Here is a 21,629-nt window from a genome sequence, read left to right as displayed (position 1 = left end):
TTTTTTTTGCTGCTGCCTCCTGGAATTCATGGTTGAGGGAAGGGAGAGATTGTATTTTTATAATTGCATTTCACAAAATAATTCAATATGTATCAGTACAAGAAAAAGAAGAAAGAAAAAGAAAGAGAAATTGCAACCTGTATGTCATGTCTTCTAATTTATACTGTCGAGGGCACTTAATTTTACCAGGGCAACAGATGAGCTTCAGGCACCAGCATTCTTCACTTGAAGTGAGAAATTGAGTTCCAAGAGTAAATAAAAACAAGATTGAAGGTTTAAATCCTCTGCTAGGCTTTTTGAACTTATATACTCATTAAATGTTTATTGGAGTGGTGGGATTATGAAGGATTTGGGTAGCTTCATCAACTGGTATATACTTAATCACTAAGTAAAACACTACATTTGATAGAGTGTTTCTCACGATGCCACACTCAATCCATCTTAATGAAAACCGCTTCAAACTGATTTAATTTGAGAGCACTTGGCAGCTTGAGTGCTCAGAGTTCTTAGCCTTTTCTTGACAAATTCTCAATGCTGTCCAGAGCAGAAGGTGCACTCTACAGTTCAGGTCTAGTGTGACAGCCATCAGCTATTTTTTTTTTCACCTATATTGTGGATATTTTTTGCTTCCAAAAAAAAAAATGCCATTATATATGAACTGGAAGCCTTTTTGCAGAAACATTTTGACTTATTTTATAGAAACTAATTTATGTCAGGATGTGTCTTAACACAGAAACAAAAAAAGGTTAAAATTCTTTTAAAGTAGATATTCTTCTATTAAATCTTTTCTCTTTTCATGTGTTGGAAAGGATGGTAACTCATGGTTGATTAAGAAAATGTTACTTGAAAAAGAAAACACCTTGTAGAAAAAAAGCCACCTGTAGATGTTTGTCTGTCACCAGTGTTTTGCTTAGCTTTTGTTATCATAGTTTTGCATTTTGAGTCTCTAGAAAATTAAGATTAACACATATAGTGGGTATCTCTTTTTTCCTTTTAGAGCAATGGCTACCATGATAATGCCAGTTTTAGGTAGAAGAGATGGAATGTGGTCAAATGTAGCTCTACTTTAAAACCTGTATATCTCTCTAGCACAGGAATACAATAGTCAAGATATAGAGCCTCTAACAACTGGTGCCCTTGGTCCTTGGCAATGAAATCCCCAGTCATCACCTGCAGCCTGATAAGGTTAAGGGCATTCTGTATTCATTTCCAGAGATTACTGCACATATATGTACACAAACCTTTTTTTTCTTTAATTGGGTCAGGAAGAGAGACAGAGTTTATTAAATCAATATTGTGTGTGTGAAATTCTCCTTCTGCTTACTGTGCCAACTGGGGAGAAACATCTCTGTTACATTAGTTTTGAGGAACAAGTTTAGTCTTATTCAAGCAGCTACACTGCCATAGTAACAACTGGACATGGTGACACAGAAGAAATCATACAATGGACAGTGTTAAACAAGATGTTTGGAGGAGGTGTCTCTGTAACTGGGAGCAGTCTGTGGGAGCCCTGTGATCTGAAATATCAGTTGGGTTATCCTAACAGTATTGTTACAAGGCCTCAATTGCTATATTGAATCTCACTGCAGTGTTTACTTCAACAATACTGAATTATTTTATGTTATTAGAGCTAGTTTCCCTTTTCATTTTTGCAAGTTGTTGCTACTCTCTTATTATGAGAAAGAATAAAGGCTTAGTGTTTCACCTCTTCACGAGCTGTTACCTTTATGTACCTCCTTATCCTCTCTCAACCTCTCTGTCCACTGACATATATACATGAAACATTTCTCTTAGTACAGATTGGTGTTCTCACCTCAATATATATTCCTGCATGGTCAAACTGAACCATGCTTATCTTCTCCTTGAATTCTGTCTTGTAGGTTCAGTTTAGTGGCATCACCATCCCCTTTCACTTTATTTCCTAACTACCTAGTAGATAGCATGGTCCTTCAGTGATTTGGCATGTTCAAATCAAAACAGAGTATTCCTTCACACACAGGGCTTTCTATACAGTCATTTTTATCTGGGTAACTCAGAAACTTGTCCCTCATTATTATTATTTTAGCTAATTAAATTCATGCAGAACTTAGGGAAAAAGATTCACACAGGTGAATTCTGGTTTCTGTAAGGGCACAGTAGAGAAACAGCATTGGCTGGCCTCCAGTCTTCTTGTCTCAGAGAGAAATTTGAAGTCTGCCTTTTAGATGCTACCTCATGTAGAGAGAAGTACCAACCACCAATTGCAGGACACCTTTTTTGTTGTCTTTGTCACCTTTTCCCCCACCTTTATTCCCTAAATACTGTGATGCAATGTCAGGAGTATAGCTGCATCATCACCATACCTCCTCTTTCAAAGTTTAAGACACACAGATCTTACTTGAGTTTGGTTTTAACTACTGGATGTTCTTTACATTATGTAAGATATCACTACAAGTTCAGTTGATTAAAACAGAGATACATTTGAAGAGTTTGCCATGGTTGATGTGGCTTCTCCATCACTGGTGTTTTTTTGAGAGTAGATATTTTACTGAGAGGTGAAATTACTGAGGTTAAATCAGGAACTAGTTTAGGGATTTCTAATGTCATGTGTGATACAAGGGACCAGATCAGAAGATTACTGGAATTGTTTCACTCTCACTTTAAGAACCTGTGGAGTAAGTTCAGATTGCCTTGGGGCTGCATTCTGCTTAGGGGAAAAAAAGATTGTGCCTGATAGTGTAGCTATATCCAAGAAGGCTGATCATATGATCTCCAAGATCTCCTGAGAGTGAGGTGGATCAAACTGTACACTTCAGAGGCTTTAAAATGTCCAAGTGTGTCCTTTTATTTCCATTCTCTCCCTCTCTACATAAAACCTGGAGGAAAAATGAGGATCTTGATTCATTAGTCTAGCAGTTTGGAAGAACGTTCATGCCTTTAGCAGATGTTACACTGTGAACATTTTTGCCCCAATTATTACTTGAACTTGTGAAGCCGAGATTAAAAAATAACCATTCCGTTCTGTGTTTTTGCTGACCCTTATGACAGTATCACTATTCTCATTGTCATTTATGTTCTCCTAAGGTGTCTGTTATTCTCTGGCTGGGAAGCTTGGATATCCCATGACTCAGTAATTATCAATTCAGTCTCTTGGCCATGAAGATCTGTGTTTCTTTCTGCCTCAGTGCCAATTTTACCTTTGTTTCTTCCAATCCTGTATGAAGTGCATTAATTTTTCTAAAGTTCCCAAATGCAGCAATGGCCAAGTGGATGGCATGGCCTTTTTGGTACGTAGGACAGATCTTTGATGTGTTTGTCTCCTGTTGGTGTACATTCATGTTACACCTCAGTAAGTTAACGTCACGAGGCTGCTGTACTTTGGACGATGGGGCAGAGAAGTTTCATGGTGCACAGCTACAGCTGTGAGGGCTCTGCATCTCAGGGGACTGCCCTGCTGCAGTGTAGTGTCCATCTGTAGCCCATATTTCCTTCCAGGGTGCCATGTGCCAGGCATATTCCATTGACAGATCCCAGCCAGACAGGAGAGGGCTGCGGCGCTTCACTGCAGTTACACAGTCGTGGGTATGAGGCAAGATAGCAGAGCACAGCTAATTGAATCTCATGTGGTCTGAATGCAGCAAGGTTGCAGGAGAAAATGCTTGAGGTATGGATTTTTAAATGTAGTTAGATAGGATGCTGAAAACAGCACCTCTTTCTTATGGCCCTTTTGCCTCTGAAATAAAATGAAACCTGGAGTTTAGAGTTCAGACTTTTAGGACCTCAAGTCTTACTGACAGTGGTGAGCCATACAGTCCAGAGCACACGTGTAAATCCTGGCCTCTTCTGAAAATTCCAGGTTTTTAGTGCCTACTCTTCAGCATCTACTTACTCTGAAAAACACATCTTTTGATGGCTTAAGTTCCCAGTGTCCTAAGGCCTCTGGAAGTTTATCAACTATTCAGTACTTGGAACCTTTTGAGTATCCCATACCTTCATGGGGATTTTATTTCACTTGATTAAAATTTTGTGCTAAGCATATAACCCCTGAGACATGTTTTTGAGAACCCCAACACAGAACAGACTAGGGCTCCATTAGCAGGCTTCTTTTATAGAAGTCAAGAGTGTTCAGCACTTAGTAAGCCTATTTTATGAATAAAAAACCCCCCAAAGATAAAACCAAACCCCAAACATACAACAGCAGCAACAACAAACTCGAAACCATCAGCCCCCTGCTATCTCTTTCCTTTTGCCCTAGCAGTGTGCCTGTGCTTGAGCTGAGCATTTTGGATGAATTATCAAATGCAAGTGCAGTCTTTGTTGGTGCAATAAAAATTACTTTCACTTGTATAGCAGCTCAGTGTAAGCATCTATTGTGTGTGTGCCTGTTCTGTTTACAAAAATTGGTCTCTAAATCTTTAAGCCTAGCACTGTACATATTTTGAAACATTCTGTTGTATGGAATCTCATATTTAACAGTTTCATGGGGTTGTTTCTTTGGAAGTAAAAGTGTTTCTCAAGAGCCTTTTTTTCTATCCGCTCACAGTGAAAAGAGGAGAGCAAAGCCATCCGCTTACCACAAAGCAGTGCCACCACAAAGGAAAGATTAAGGGTTTAGAGAGAGGTCAATGTGGGTTTTTCTCTAACTAAACACTTTCCTAAAGTTTCCTTGTGGAAAAAAATAATGAAGTCATCTCAGAGTTTTTAAAGAATTTTTATTTCTTTTTCACCGTCTGCATTCGCTTGTCTTCTCAGCATGGATGTTTAATCTTTCTAGGCTTTGTGAATTGGTCCAAATGAATAAGTGGTGAGCTGTCTCTCTAGGAGCTAGAGGCTTATTCTAAGGCCCTAATCACTGAGTAAACACATCTTTGCCCTCCCTCTCTTACAACTGCTATATAATAGTCGAGATTCTAGCACAGTAACCTGGATATTGCAGGGATCGACGCTTTGAAATGCAGAATGGTTGATCCTCAAAAACAGACAGTGCCTGATCTTCCCCAGCCTCTTTCTTCTCTTTAAATTAAATATCACCACAGAAATGCTGTTTTATTGCTTGATATTGTGCATCAATGCCCTGGATTTTCCAGTTTCGTTTCAGTCAACATTGTTGGCTGCACTTCGATGGATCTCTGCATGTATGGCCCTGCCTGGCACATGTGCGTGTGGTTCTGAAGAACGTTTAAATTAAATCAGACAAACATTGATGCAAATTGCTAATCCCTTTCCCAAAGTCTAATGTTCAAATGTATTCTTCTTTTTATAAACAGTCATTAAGTTTTATCCAAAGCCAGTGTATGGGGTGATAGCCATACAGGCTTTTTACAAAGACAGCTTGTCTCAGGATTGCATCCCCTGTCTTGCTGTATCGATGCACTTGATTATCTAGTGCTCATTGTTCTTTCTGATGAAGAGATTTGAAATTACTTTTATTTATAAAAGTCTGAAAATAGCATTTACCATATCATCTCAGCAAATATGTTCCAGTAGGATTTTAAAATCAAGTGATATATATGGGTAGGAGGGAATGGGAAGTTGTAATTTTCTGAATGGTATTAATTACTCATTGATTATCATGGTCCTTAACTAGCTCATAGTTTCTTTGTATTTAGTTCAGTCTTCTTCCTGCATGTAGGTACACATAGACTCACTTCCCTAAAGGTGATGTGATATTATTCTGGGAGCACAGCACAGCTCTGTGTTTCTGGCCCCAAAGCTGAAATACTGCTTGATAGGGTTTCAGAAGAACACAACACAGAATATTTCATTTCAGTAGACCACAAACACCATCCTCAACATCTAGTCTTTGTTAAAGTGGTAACTATGATGGATTTATCATCACTCGCAAACTCAGTGAGGTCTTTGATCTGTGTCTCCTGTACTCTTTCCCTTGCTTCTTTTGCAAGTGCTGGGGCTTGCTCCTCATCTCCATAAGAGATGTAGCCAGCTGGGCTAACACATGGCCTTTTGACACGTTGATTCACAAAGCAGGTGAGAGGCTGATGTGCTTTGGGCCTCCCCCTGTCATACAGCTGGATGGAGAGCTGCCAAAACATGCAGCACATAGTGTTGCAGACATGGGACTGTAGGCAGCTGTATTGTCATTTACTCATTTTCCTTTTGATTTGACTAGACATGGGGTGATGATAATACACTGTCATTTTTTCAAGGTGTTTATAATTGTTTGTATCATAGATGCAGTTACATCAAGAGGCAGGTTCTTTGCTCAGGGAACTCTCCAAATGTTATCTTCATTGAGCAGCAGGCTAAAAAAGTTCACTCATTTCTTAAGCTAAGTCTATGAATGAGGGTTTTGGTTTTCATTGAACTGCTGCCATTTTCATGTTCTGTGCATATAGTATGTGATATCCTAATAGGCAAAATAAAATAATAGGAAGCATTGAGAAGAATTACAGATTTGGAGAGATGGACCATTTGACTTGAAAGCTGCTGAAGGTTTTTTCCCTCCCATCTACATGCTGAGATACTCAGCACCCTCGACGAAACACCATAGGGTATCCTGACACACAAATTTATAGCAGGAATTCTAGATTACTCAGTAGCCTGAGGAAATTTTCACTGATCTTTTCATGTGTCTTTTCAGAGAAAGCTTCTTGCTATCTACCTCCACCATGATGAAAGTGTGCTAACTAACGTCTTCTGCTCACAAATGCTTTGTGCTGAATCCATTGTCTCCTATCTGAGTCAGAACTTCATAACCTGGGCATGGGACATGACAAAAGAAGCAAACAGAGCAAGGTAAGACTCTCTACTCTGAGTGGAGCAGCCTTTCTCTCAAGGAAGGCCCTTATCTCTGGGTATCCAGTCTTTTGTTGCTTGCTATCTATTTGAACTAAAAACTTCATGCTTGTTCTTAGCTGATCAGTGAAGCTATGCTGGCTGACATTCACTGGGAATTGGGCTGTCCTTGTTTTCATTACAAAATGACTTCTTGTTCCCATTGAAAAAAATATTAATTAATTTGGTTTTAACTTGTCTTTTTCCTCCCCCTCTTTTATTTCATAAACATAGGCCTAGGACTGTATCTTCACAGTTTTGCATTGCAGTGCCAGAACATTATGTGACTCTTCTTGTATATATGTAGGCTTAACTGCATTAGAACTGTCAGGGGTAATAGCTACTGTTGTTAATTGAAATCTTATTCATACATTTAATGTCAAGAGCAGACTCTACAATAATTTTAAAGCTCACCATTTACATGCATGTTTGTAACCTACAATTTTCTGATGTTCAGATATTTTGATAGGTTTTCATGTAATAAAACCTGGCCCTGTGTCTTAGAGAGGCCATTATTTTTGCTGATGAGTGAAGAACTTGAAACCCTGTAGATTCCACATCCCTTCTACATTTTTTGTGTTACCAACAAATTTTCTTGGCTTTATATTAAGACCTTTCTCCTCTTTAGTTATCAGCTGATCCCAGTGTTTTGAAAATAGCTATTTTGTGATTTTACTTAATATATTTAGGAATCTGGCTTTTTTGGTTGGATCATGTTTCATCACCTTTATTTACACAGATGTCTGCTTGTCAGGATAATGTCTTGCATCTATTACTACAATGAGAGTTAATGTGACTTGAACAAAAGATAACAACAGTCATTTGGGCTGGGATAAGTTTTTTTACACAACTCCATTGGTCATTGAACAATTAAAAGCACATATTTATGTTTTTTCTTCATCTTGTGGCTTGCTAGAATTACAGCATTCATTCATTCTTATTTAGAAATATGTAAATTATAGTTAATATTTCTCCACTAAAACTGGCCCTGGTCTTTACTCTCATACACTTGTAAAATGACACTTGTGTTTCCCAGAAATTCCTCACTTGACCTTCTGCATTTCCTTACTGGAAGAATCAGCAGCTATATTGATTGTTTGTTATTCTGCAGAAGAGTTACAAGATTGGAAAAGTGCAGTCACAAAAACAGATGGAAAAACTTCTTTAAAAAGGAAAAAGAGACAGAGGAAAAGCAGCATTCTAGGTTCTTTCATGGGACCAAATACATAGACTGGAAAGTTGCTTAAGTCTCCTGGTATTGCCATTCACGGGCAGCAAGGAGCCCTCCTCCTTTTCTTTTATTCCACAAGTTGGTGTAGAAGGAAACACTATTTCTAAACCATCTGTAGTGGCTAAGTTCAGTTGACTACCTGCTGTTCCATTGTTTGCTTTTCTATTTAATTCTCTAGTTTCTTTTATTTTACAATGACAAAAAATTGCAGTGTAGTTTCTTTTGAAAAGCTGTGTTTGAGGTTTTGTTTTTTTTATGACTGACGATCAACAGCCATGTAATTGCTTTGTTGTGTTTTACTAAAGAAATCTATTAAGTAGCACAACTTTGATACACTAGTAATAGGAGTTTGCAGGTTACAGAGACACCTGTGGTGACCAAAGCGACAGAAGCTGCTTGTTAGAAAGAGCCTGTACAGCTGTGTCCTATTAATTCCTTATGACACTGCTTAAAACACCAAATAAAGGGCTTGTTTAAGGCTTTATAGCTGGTCTCAATGAACCTGGTTGCCGGTTGTGCAGTGTGGCAGAGATTTTAAGCCTTCATTTTTTTGGCTTCCTATTAAGGAGAAGGACAACAAAGAAACTGTCATATTAACAGTGAGGTCAGAAAAATAGTAAGGGATAAACAAGGCACGCTGGCTTCTTGGTTCTGTTTAGTGTCACATCCTGCTCCTTGACTGCTCTTGCTTCTGAGGGAGCACGATGCTTCCTTCTCCCTTTGGAAAGCGCCAGTGCGCTGTGGACATTCCCATAATTAAATACTCAGTATCTCTGTTTAATTACTGCCCTTTGTTATGTGACCTCATGTCTTGGAGCCTGTTCTGCATCCCTAAGAACATAGTTGCACTTTTATTTAAATGCTGTGAAGACAACAGTCATGGAAGGCACTGCTTTTTTTGTGCTGGTGTAGCCCAGGAGCAACTTATTTGTGCTGTGGCAGTTGCACTAGTGGAAAGGCAGAGGGATCAGACCCACTTTATTTACAGCAATCAACAGAGACGTCCTCAATGTCATTAGTAAAAGACAGGTTTTCAGTGCTGTAGCATGGCATGAATAAATTCAAACAGATATGAATACATTGCTTGTATAAGCAAAAAACCTTCAAGTACTGTGTTGTGGTTTTTTTGCCTTGCTCCTTGCTGTCCTCTTCTGACAACTGTGGATGTCATTGGTTTGCTTAATCTTAATAGCAATTTCCCTTTTTCTCATTAATTAAATGATTTCCCCTTCACAGAAGGAGTGGCCAGGCATTGGAATGGGCTGCCCAGGGAGGTGATTGAGTCACCATCCCTGGGTGTGTTTAAAGGTTGTTTAGATGTGGTGCTTGGGGATATGTTTTAGGGATGAACTTCATAGAGTAGGGCCAGTGATTGGATTTGATGATCCTAGGGGTCTTCTCCAACCTGAATGATTCTATGGAAACTAGTTCCAAAATCATATAATTTTTTCCTGATATTTAGTATGTTTCTCTACTGGCACTTGTGTAGGATGTGCTTTGAATCCTGTGTTACTGTACACTGGCACTTCTCAGCTGGACATGAGGAGCAACTCATTCTAGATCTTCAGCACCCATTGCAACTGAGTGAAGAGAGTTCTGTAGGTAGGGCTGGAAGTGCATGTGCAGGTGCCAGGGTAATCATTAGCAATAGTGCAAGAGTTTAAGCACTGCAACTGTGGGAGTCAAAACAATTCTATCTACAGCCACCCAGGGATGTTACTTTCTCAAACTGAAGGAGGACTCCAGTTAAAACAGTTCAGATGCTGTTTTGTTTTGGCTTCCACAGCTGTTAAATGCCTCTGACATAAGATTTTCAGGAAGGGGAGCAAGTGCTTTGGGTAAGTGCTGCAAATTCTGAATCTTTTCACTATCTATTAGAATTTTTCTAAAAATCATAATAAAAGGCATGAAATAATTAGCCTTCATTTAGAAAAATAGTGGGGTGGGTTTACAATGCTGTTGAGGAATGTATGTGAAATCTTTATCACCTGCAGTTGACTTCAGTTTAGTGAGCTGCTGTCTGGAATAGTCTTGTAAATTGTGTTGTCCGTAGCTAAAGGAGGGGAAAAAAGCCACTAAGGTGTACAAGTATATTTTCTACTTTCTTGTTACATTCTACTCAGTTTGGGATGAATCATGAGCTTAAAAAAAATCATTGCTTCCTTTTCATGGTGCCTGCTTCCTTTTCATGGTGCCTGCTTCCTTTTCATGGTGCCATGGTCTAGTTGATAAGATGGTGTGGGGTGATAGGTTGGACTTGATCTTGAAGGTCTTTTCCAACCTGGTCTGGTCTGGTCTGGTCCTATTCTATTCCTATTCCTATTCTAATTCTATTCATTGCTTGCTGTGGAGATTTGCTACCATGCCACCCCAAACAGCAGAAACACAGATATGGGAGGTGTCAGAGCAGTAGCATTGGGGTTTTGACAGCAGTGGGGTTTGGCAACAGCAGAGTTGACAGTGCTGGCCTCACCTTTTGGTCTGAGCACATGGCTCCAGCAGCTCACTAGCTGCATTGGGTCATGGCATTGGCTAAGTGATTCCTCAGGTTTCCAGAAAGGTTATGAGACAGATGAGCAGGAAAGCCAGACATGAGCAGTTATAGTTCTGACTTCAAAGAGTTGGCTAAATACCATTATTCTAACATAGTTACGTGCATGTGTATGGGAGTTGTGTGTATATATATGTGTACATAGATGTGTACATTAACATACTTGTATCAAGGACAGATACACAGTGCATGTATATGCATACATCTGTACCTCCACATGCACACACCCCCCTTATGTTTGTACATACAGCATTTACAAACATAGATTATGCACAATATTAACAGATTTCCAACGTACTTCATGTTTGCCAAACAAAACAATGCCAAACCCATCAAGCAGCGACTCAAATGCCTGTAACAGCTTTTTAGCTTTTGATATCGTTGCCCTTGGGCGCTGTATTTCAAGGTGTTGCCAACTTTTCTCAGCTCTGATGACAGGTACTTGTTAGTTTTAATGTTCAAACGATAGTTTTTTTCACTTTGCTTAAGCTTAGGAAAGAGTTAATTGACTAAAGTGCTTCTCAGCAGCAGGTTGTCTTCACCTGCAATTTCCGTCATCAAGTAATTAGCCATATTCACAGTTGCTGACCCCTAATACTAACCTACTGAATGATGCATGCCTGGATGAAGACCAGTTGACCATATTACTCCAGCTCCCCAATCCTATTTGATCCTTCAGCAAATATATTGCAGGTGTGGGGTCTGTGAGAGCCGGACTTGGTGAGTTAATTTCCCTTCGTGAGTGACCGTCGATTCTGTATATGTTGCTCGCAAAACCATTGGATGTGTTCTTTAGGCACTAAATCCTTAGCAGGTTTTACAGAACAGTGTGAAAACCTTTTCTGTTGTATTTTGCAGTATTTTATTTAATTCACTTCAACAGCAATACAGTGCCAGTCCATAAAAACAGGTCAGAAGTCTAATTAATGTTTTAAAAATAAAGGTTCTCAAACACCAGGCAAGTTTGTCATTTTCTGTATGGTTTGTTTGGAGGAGGAAGAGGAAAGAAGGTGAGGAGGGAACCCTTCTGTTCCATGATTACATCCCACCCGCTCATTTTCTCCTTTTCTCCTTTGCTTTTGATTTTAGTGGCGGTCTTAACAGAATGTCAAGATCAATTTGCAGCATGGTTTAACTCAAGGTTTGCATTCTGCCAGCAGCGATTGTCCTAACGAACAATGCCGTGTGTTCTTGTAACTTCAGAAGCTTTTAGAAGGCTCATGGCAAGGGCAGCATCTAATGACTTTATTAGTGTAGGGTTTCAAAATGGGCTCAGTAATTGTTCGCATCTCTTTGTCATCCAGTCATAATTACTGCATAGTATTGTTCAGGGTTGCACTTGTGAATAGTTTCCTAATAGCACTGAAACGAAGAAAAAAGGAAAAGGATAAAAGGTGATTGTCTCTTTAGATGGAGAACAAAACAGCCTGTATATAGATGATGGTTAAACTGTTTATTATACACCCACCAGAAAAGGTAAACTATCCCTGCTTAAATATTTATGTGCTTCAAGGTAATTTCATGTTAGTAGTCTAAAAATGTCCAAATTTGGAGAACTAAAAACCAACAGAGAATGCATTTTAATCTGATTGTGATTAGTAAAATATGGATGTCTCCATAATATTAAACTATAAATAGAAAGATGTCCCTCTGATGTGGGGTGTTGGGTTTTTTCAGTGCCTATAGCAATGCTTTAAGGTCATATGATAAAAAACCAAACCTCACCATCATTTAACCCACAGGAATTAAGAGAACTGATATATTTGTAAGCATATATATGAAGTCCCCAAGATAAAAGCAAATCCCAAAGCAAGTTCTATCCCACTGTACACAAACTACAACCCACTTTATTAAGCTTGTTGAACAGAAAAGGTGAAAGAATAAAACTCCACAGTGTCCTGTGCAAAAGAGGTGAGGTAGAAGAACAGGCAGTCAAAACAGACTTGTTGGAATGTTTTAAGGAAGGAGGAAGAAGTAATTCACACATCCACGTCCATGTAACTACAGGAGTCCACAGCTGCATCAGTGGAATCTAATGCTGGATGATATTGAAGGTGTAGAGAAATTTAGCTGCACCTATGCATCGAAGTCAGCTGTCAGAAGAAAAAATTGAGCAGGCAGAGTCAGAAGTTTGTACCAAAATGCAGCTGAAAGGTGTGAATGAATCTCTTTGGTGCTGCAGGAAGTGCAGATGCCCATCCTTTTCCTTTGGGTTAGGATGACTCAGCTTTGACCTCTAGCCTCTCCCTTTTGTTACTGCTTTGTCTGTGGATTTGGAGAGCTGCAGACATTAGCATTCAGTCCCTGTCTTGCCAGAATGTTCAGGTGTACCTGTGCCATTCCTCACCATTGGTTGTCTGATCCAGTCTCTGGTGTGAAGGAAGTTCCTCTCCATTTTCTGTAATCAGTTCCAGTGCTTGACTTCCCCTGTAGGCAGTTCTCACTGATATGTAATTGAAATTCTCTTGCAGCAGTCAGTGGCAGTTATATCTTGGTTCTCTCACTATCACAGAATGTTAGGATTGGAAGGGACCTCAAAAGATCATCTAGTCTAAACCCCTTGCCAGAGCAGGATCACCTAGAGCATGCCACACACATTACACTGTTAAGTTTTCCTGCGATTTTCTTAAACTAAGCAACTGTGATTTCTTCAGCCTTTCCAAGTAGCTTGGTCCTTTTGTAGGCATTTCTTACTGCAACCTTGATGTGGTCTTTCTGTAATTGTTTCACGCCTTTAATGAAGCACCCTGCCTAAAGCTGCCTTCTTGGAGCTAAATGCAGAAACAGGATTATTTCAGGTTGTACAAACCATGCTTCTGTGTACTCATCCCAACATGATGACTGTCTTGTTCACATCATGACTTTTCTTCTTCCCTTACTGCTTGACTTTTATTCTGTATTTGTGCAATTGTTCCTCCTACTTGGGGACTTCCACTGACCTTGTTGGATTGCTTTGTCAAGACATTTCTCAGATTTGTGAAGGTGAAGCTAAATGCTTTCACTGCCTTCCAAAGTGCTTGTAGCTTCTCTCACTTTGCTAGCATCTGCAACAGTAACTAAACAATGCTCTCTGATCTTTTCTAGGTTATTATTAAATCTACCCATTGCAAGCCTTGGATATTGCTTAGCAGAGTGTGCATTACATAATCTTTCTAAGATGATAGGCAGCACTCAAGGCTACCAGTGATACAGCAGGTGCATCTTATGCCTTCCATTGTGTTTTAGCAAGGGGGCTAGGTGTATTTCATTTGTACTTTTGCCAATCATTTTCTCTGGTGTCCAGTGGTATCTGAAAGGATGGATTGATGAGTTTCTAGAGGCACATGCTTTAGACTAAATGGGGTTATAAAGTATTTACCTAATCTGTTTGAACCTGGCAGGATGAAATTAGATCTTCCATGTTTTATGAAGAGATAGATAACCCACTCATCTGGGCTTTACTTTCACATAAAGAAATGGTGGATAAAATCATGGGTTTTAATTCTGAATCCCTGGATATTTAGCATCGGGGTACTAAAGAGAATATCCACTTCATTTGACTCAGGCTGCCTTATATATCTTTAAAATGTGCCTTGCACCTGTTGCTCCTTCAGTCTTGTGTTTGAGTCAATAGTTATAAACCTACCAGTGTGGGTAAGACAATAACTCCCTGCTCTGGAGACCATGGATAGCAAGCTAATTTTACTGTACCATTTCATGTCCTCAGCTTTTTCCTTTTCTTTTAATGTGAATACCTAATACAAAAATGTTATTTTTACATTAACATTTTAATGAGTCTTATATTGACTTTACACAGCATATGATTACTATTAAAAATAATCAGAAATCTTGCATATTTAATATTCCTAATTGTTTTCTTCATCCTCAAGAAAGAAGTTACTACTTTCCCACACACACACACTGATTTCTGAAGTTTTGAAGTTTCTTAAAGTAATATTGGCCTTGGCAAGTATCTGGCCCTAAATAGATCACACAGTTTTGGTCAAACATCATCCTGCTTATCGACTGAACACCAGTTCAGACTGTAAGACGCTATCAGATTTTGTCCTGATGATGCTTTTTGAGCAGGGCTTCAGGCTGAGATGATATATCAAAAAACATCTGCAGTGCAGACTTTCTGTTAAGTCCTTTGCAAGAACCATACATAGAATAAACCAGGTTGGAAGTGACCTTCAAGATCATCGTGTCCAACCCCTCAACCAATCCAACCCACCTAAACAACTAACCCATGGCACCAAGCACCCCATCAAGTCTCCTCCTGAACACCTCCAATGATGGTGACTCCACCACCTCCCCGGGCAGCCCATTCCAATGGGCAATCACTCTCTCTGTATAGAACTTCTTCCTAACATCCAACCTAAACCTCCCCTGGTGCAGCCTGAGACTGTGTCATCAAGTCCAACCTATTACCTATGACTAACAAGAATGTGAAACAACATAATACATGAGCAGCATACAATACATCATTGTAATGATGAAACACCTCCTGTCAGGAACAGCTGCCTCCTCCTTGGCTTTCTCCTGTGGGCTCTTCCCAAAAAAGGCAATACATATTCTATGGTGTAAATAGGTATCATGCAGATCAAAAGCTTTCTAGAGATCAAAAAACATTGAGCTCCAGGATCCTCACTTTTGATGATCAGCCCTTCAGCCAGAGGTAGCCAGTTTTGTTAAATATCAAAAGCTGCATGTTCTCACAAAGACATATTATTGCTAAACCCCAGCATTTACAAAGTTCTGTGCAGACAAACTGAGACCAGGAGCTCTGGTAGACCACAGACCTAAGTTGTAAGAAGCATTCTCAAGCTGCACCAGGGGAGGTTTAGGCTGGATGTTAGGAAGAAATTCTTCCCAGAAAGAGAGATTGGCCGTGGGAATGTGCTGCCCAGGGAGGTGGTGCAGTCACCATCACTGGAGGTGTTTAAGAGCCTGGATGGGGCACTTGGTGCCATGGTTTAGTTGATTAGGTGGTGTTGAGTGGAAGGTTGGACTTGATGATCTCCAAGGTCTTTTCCAGCCTGGTTAATTCTAGGTGTTATGTGTGGACACATATTTAAGTAATATTTTTAACCTTTTTTTCGGTAGACTGAAAGGTCAGCACAGGTTATCTCAGAATGCTTGTGGATAGCTGCTGTGCAGTGATCAGCAGCTCCTCAAATCAGCACCTTTTTTCACCAGAATAATTCTTCCCATGTGCCATTTTTAACAGAGTTGACTACATCTAAGAATTAATATCTGTTCAATCTACATTAAAAAATATTAAGATCATTTTCTACTTGTTAGGATTTGTCTGTATTTGTCAAGCCATGGTCAGTGTTCTCCTTTATTCTGTAGATTTAATAACTTCTGGTGTATTTAGTATCATGACAGAAGTAAAGAAATCTTGCTGTGTGCCAAAACTATTCGTTTCTTGATGAACTTTTTTCTTGTAAATGTTAAGATTTATTTTTTTTAATGGATTTTTCCTTCCTAATTTTTTTCCCTTGCCTTTCTCATGCCTCTACCTCCTTGAACATTGTTGTAATTTAAAAAAAATGAAAGGACTAGTTAGGTGCCATTTGCCCTTCCTTCCTGGCAGTCTTCCTCTACTTCCACTTTTGGTTGGAGATCACAGTAATCCAGTGTGTTGTGGAAAGCAGTTCTCCCCAGAGGGACATCTGGCTCTTTGATGCACTCCATAGACAGTTCTCTTGGCAGCTCTGGAGATGCCACTGAAAGATCTGGCACACTTCTCTTGAGATGAAAGTAAGAAATCCTCTTGTTAGCGATGAACTGAGGAAGATATTGGTTATTGCACCAAATTGTTTTGGTCATACTCATGTGCTTCTGACACAGAGGGGCACATTTATTAGCACAGAGGAGATTTACTTTCTTCCACATTCTTGTCCAGCCCAAAAAAAAAGAAAAGAAAAAAAGTCTTCAAATACAGTCTCTGAAAATATAGAAAAGGGGGGGGGGGGGGAGATTGAAAATTAGTTCAGTAGTTGCAACATCTATTAAAAGGCATGAGAAAACCTGAAGAGGGATCATAAATGAAAATGTTCCTCCCCATATAGTCAAAGGAAGAAATGAGTTACCCCTGACCTGGCAAAGAGCACATGCATGAGTAATCACTGGTGAACAGGAGTTACATGGTGTAGTAGGCATTGGAGAGTGCTGCTGCTCTTCATTTAGTGTTGCATTGTTTGACTGCCTCCACATTTTTGATGGCTTGGTTACATTTTAGTTCAACAGACAAGTGGGGTATTGCTTGATTCCAAAGGGCAAGGTCTCTTTGGATGGATCATGTCAGTCAGAAGAGTTTCTCCATGTGTATTTGCTCTGCTCTGAAGATAATGCTGATACCCATCAGCTGGCCATTCATCCCCCATGAACATCCTCATCACAGCTATGCTGTCATCTGGACAGTCATTATTCAAAGTTGAAAGAAGAGCTGTTTCTCACTCCTCTCCCAAGCAAGGCAAAGGTTGCATTTGGATCAGGATTGGCATGAGCTGCTCTTGTAACTGGCAGGTGAGCGAGCTGGCTGCTGTCCCTGTGAGCTGAGCAGATTGCAACAGCAGCAGAGGTGATTTGAAAGAGAAGGGCAGGTGGCACCAGTGGCTGTAAGAAGTGGCCCCAAGCAGAAAACCAAAAAAACATGCTGGGAGATGTTGGCATCTGGCATCTGTTCTGCTGTTACCCAATGAGGAAACTATGTGTATCCTTATAATATCCTGGCATGACATGCCAGGGAGTTGAAGGCATGAAGCCAGGGAGTTGAAACCCATTTCTAGATGTGATTATAGAGGACCCTGGTGTATCTTAATCTGTGATGTTCTATATAGTTATCCATAAGTTTCACATATAAATATTCATCTGGTGGAAAAATTACTTCAGAAATCTTCTAACACACTGAAATACTTACTTCCTTCACAATTCTCTGAGTACAAACCCCATACCAATAAAAGTGTATTATGAGACTGGGATATGGCCTAGGTTGGAAGGGACCTTTGAGATCATCAACTCCAACCTCCCTGCCATGGACAGGGACACCTCTCAACAAGACTCAGCTGCTCAAGGCCTCATCCAACCTGGACTTGAACACCCACAGTAAAGCTTTTCAGCAGCAGTTACATTTAGCATCCTTAAAATATTCACAGTGCACAGTGAGAAAACAGCTCCCGTCCGTCTGTGTGCCATCAGGCTCCCCACTGAATTTGTAGAGCTTAGTTCTTTTGCAAGCACTGTTTCAAGTTTTTGGTGGTTTACAACCTTTGATATCCTCAGAAGAAGTAGTCTGAGTTTCAACCACCCCTGTGTCCTCTCAGCTACTTCCAGTCCAAAGCTGCCTAAATATAGACTTGATTCAAACAAACAAGCAAGCAAACCTAGAAGCACAGGACCAATGTTTTTAATTAGTGCAACTAGTAGTTGAAGTCTCTAGTTTGGGTCCTTTCAGCATTATTCTCTACAGCACTTTCTCACCTCCAGTTAAATATTTTGTTTTCCTTTGGGTGCTTTTCTTCTGTGGTATGTTGAAGACTCTTGAAAGTTTTAATACCTGAGTTTCAGGAATTCAATTCACTTTTCCACTGCAGTTATTGCTTCCAGAAGTGAAGCCTTGAGCTCACAGAAGTCATTTTGAAGTGGAAGATCACCACTGACTTGTGCAAGACCAAGATTTCACTTGTGTAGTCCCACTTTGAGAAGCAAACATCAAAAAAATACTATTTAGCTGCAAAGATTTTGTGCCCAGACTTTATGGACACTTTATACCAGGTGGTGTGTCTCTACATAGCTGTTCTAATTGGTGTTTTTGACATTGGCTTTGTGTGTAATGATTCTGAATTGCAAAAGACAGAGAATGAAGGAGGCAAGGGCCCCTCAGTTTAAGGAGGACATTGAAATACTTGAAATGTCCAGAGAAGGGCAACAAGGCTGGTGAGAGGCCTTGAGCACAAGCCCTATGAGGAGAGGCTGAGGGAGCTGGGATTGTTTAGCCTGGAGAAGAGGAGGCTCAGGGGTGACCTCATTGCCCTCTACAACTACCTGAAAGGTGGTTGTAGCCAGGAAGGGGTTGGTCTCTTCTCCCAGGCAACCAGCACCAGAACAAGGGGACACAGTCTCAAGCTGTGCCAGGGGAGGTTTAGACTCAAAGTGAGGAGAAAGTTCTTGACTGAGTGAATCATTCGTCATTGGAATGTGCTGCCCAGGGAGGTGGTGGAGTCACTGTCCCTGGAGGCGTCCAAGAGGAGATTGGACGTGGCACTTGGTGCCATGGTCTAGCCATGAGGTCTGTGGTGACAGGTTGGACTCGATGATCCTTGAGGTCTCTTCCAACCTTAGTTATACTGTGATACTTCTGATCATTGCCTTCCACCCAACTGTGGCCATAGTTACACTTCAAATTGTCCCTGAGAATGGGTTTTTGCACTTGAGGTGCCTTCAGCCAGCCAAGTGTGGTACTCCTCAGGCTTATCAATTGTTAGCCATTTTGTTTGATACAATATATATTGATTTGAAAAATAACCATTTTGAATCTTTTCAGTATCTTTGAGAAGAAATTACTTGGAGCTCTTGACATTTTAATGCAGTTTGTCTTTTCAAATAGATTTGGCTTCTAATGCATGTGACAACAGGACTTTGCTCTTCAGTTAGAGCACACATTTCAGAGTAGTTGTTACCTAAAATATTATCATAAGGCATAAGAAAACACACGATTTAAGTTGCCTTTCATGAACATAATTAAGAATTAATAAGCCTGTACCAGTGGCTAGTCCTCAGAATTTCCACTGTTTTGCCTTTTGTGACCCATGTTATTAAAAGTCCATTATTTTTACAGACTTTATTAAATTGGATCTTATTAAAGCATTCTATATTTGCATTTGGTCTTTCATAATTCATTATTATTATGACATTTACTTTTTACCATCAGATCTGAAAACATATCATAAGCTACCCTTTTCTCTTGAAAGAAATGCTAATTTCAAACAGTCCTCTAATGGAAGAGAAAAGCTTTATCAGTTTTTTCATTTATTCAAGATCGTGTTAAGAATACTAATGCTAGACTTCTGTATGCTAATATCCAAGAGCTTTTTTGGTCAAAAGCTTAGAATTATTGTTTTTTTAGACCAGACTGCTAAGTATGTCACTGGCAGGGCACTAATACAAAAGAAAATGCAAGTCTGAAGTACCAGGTTTTAATTCTGTGACGGCTGAAGCCAATTCCTGGATCTTTCATTGTTAAATTGTGGGTTTGTATGAAATCTTACTGGTTTTATACTTTATACATATATATATATATACACACACACACACACATATATATATATACACACATATATATACACACATCTATATATACACACACATATATATACACACACATATATATACATACTTACAGTGTACTATGTTATGGCTCTACTTTGCTTCTCTTTCAGAAGTTCTTACCAATTGATTTAGCACAATTATTTGGGGATGGGGAACTGGGGGCTGGTGGTGTTAGTTTTGAATTACAGCCTGCAGAATTGTGTAGCAGGAAATGGAATTCTCCATCCAATAAATCACTGTCCCCACCGGTTATTAATTGGTGTAATTTAGACAGTCTGGGTTCTGTCGTATTGGTAAATATCCTCATGATTCGAGCATAAAACGGGATAAAGAGCTCTGGAATTGTCTGCAGAAGCCTAGGTGTTAAAAAGCAGGTAACAGTTAAACTGCTTGATTCAGCAGTTGGAAAACTTGGAAAACACCTCTACAGCGTTCACTTCTCTTCTCCCCACACAGGTTTCTGACGATGTGCACCAGGCACTTTGGGAGTGTTGTAGCCCAAACAATTCGAACTCAGAAGACAGACCAGTTTCCACTTTTCCTGATTATTATGGGAAAACGATCATCTAATGAAGTATTGAATGTAATACAAGGTACAGTTCTCACTTTGTATTAAAAGCATTTCTTATGTGAATATTGAAGCTAGTAGAAGACATCTGTGCTGACCATTTCTTTTTCCGAGATGTTCAGGATGTGAATTGATCTCACAAAAGAAGCTTTGCTGCCACACTATAAATAGCTGCCATTTATGAATGTATTAACTTGATATTGGAGATTGAAGTTGCCTTGACTGTAGCAGAATCATAGTAAAAGTGTTTAATTTTTATCTTTTTTAAGTAGAAGCCAAATTCCCTAAGTAAGGAGCTACATTTGTTTTCCAAATTTATATCCAGTGTTGTTCCGGGTAGGATAGGATAGGATAGGTTAGGATAAGTTAGGATAGGATAGGATAGAATAGAATAGAACCGAACTGAACCGAACCGAACCAGGCTGGAAGAGACCTTCAAGATCATCACATCCAACCTATCATCCAACCCACCTAATCAACTGAACCATGCAACCAACCACCCTATCAAGTCTCCTCCTCATCTCTAAAAGATTATGGTTCCACTTTTTGTACAGTGCCAGAATGGATTTTGCTCTTTCCATGCAGTTCCTTGTTCACGTGTGGACTCCTGTTGCATGTAGTGGGCTAATGTGTGAACAGTTTTTCAGACTTCAAATCAGAATTGAAGTTACTAATATAATCTCACATAAATGGAGCGTTCTGACACAGACAAGCAGTTCTGTGATTCTTTCTGGCATAACCATTCCTCTGATTTCACTGACAGTAAGATGACTTAGATGTGGAGTGATGCCCTTTGACTGCTGTTCTCAGTAACTCTTCAAATTAAAGTACATCAAAGAATGGCTGCCTTTCATTTCTTCTGCTTTCTCCACAAGTTTGCCTTCATGACACTGTGTCCTCATTTATTTATTGCTTATATCTGGCAGTCTTTATTTTAATCTCCTTATTTGCTGGAGGAAGTTCAAACTCAGGAAATACTGCCTTTTGCAGACAGCATTATTGTTGCTTTCTGCATATGGGAGTAATAATTTTCCTGAGGAATCTGCAGTGCTCCTTCCTATGGCTGAAACTGCTAATTTGGATGGATTTTGACTCCTGAATGCAAGGTACAGCACAACACCAATTCATGGTACTTCTATCACTTACAAAACTGGCTTCATGGAAACAACTCTTAGAGAGTTTCTTGGGTT

The 21,629-nt window shown here is 39.6% G+C and overlaps 1 protein-coding gene across 4 annotated transcripts in view; it reads left to right on the top strand.

Annotated features, from left to right (window-relative positions):
• FAF1 (Fas associated factor 1) overlaps positions 1–21,629 on the top strand; it is a 189,686-nt gene that overhangs the window by 128,955 nt on the left and 39,102 nt on the right. For all 4 annotated transcript variants that reach the window (XM_068163852.1, XM_068163851.1, XM_068163850.1 and 1 more), the window contains 2 exons: positions 6,581–6,735; positions 20,328–20,464. In XM_068163852.1, coding sequence (XP_068019953.1) covers positions 6,581–6,735; positions 20,328–20,464 — 292 coding nt within the window. The remainder of the gene's footprint in view (positions 1–6,580; positions 6,736–20,327; positions 20,465–21,629) is intronic.

This window comes from Melanerpes formicivorus, unplaced genomic scaffold (genome assembly GCF_026170545.1).
Source record: "Melanerpes formicivorus ecotype bairdi unplaced genomic scaffold, bMelFor1.0.p_v2 SCAF_75, whole genome shotgun sequence".
Taxonomy (NCBI): Eukaryota; Metazoa; Chordata; class Aves; order Piciformes; family Picidae; genus Melanerpes; species Melanerpes formicivorus.
This window is presented reverse-complemented; position numbering and strand designations above follow the sequence as displayed.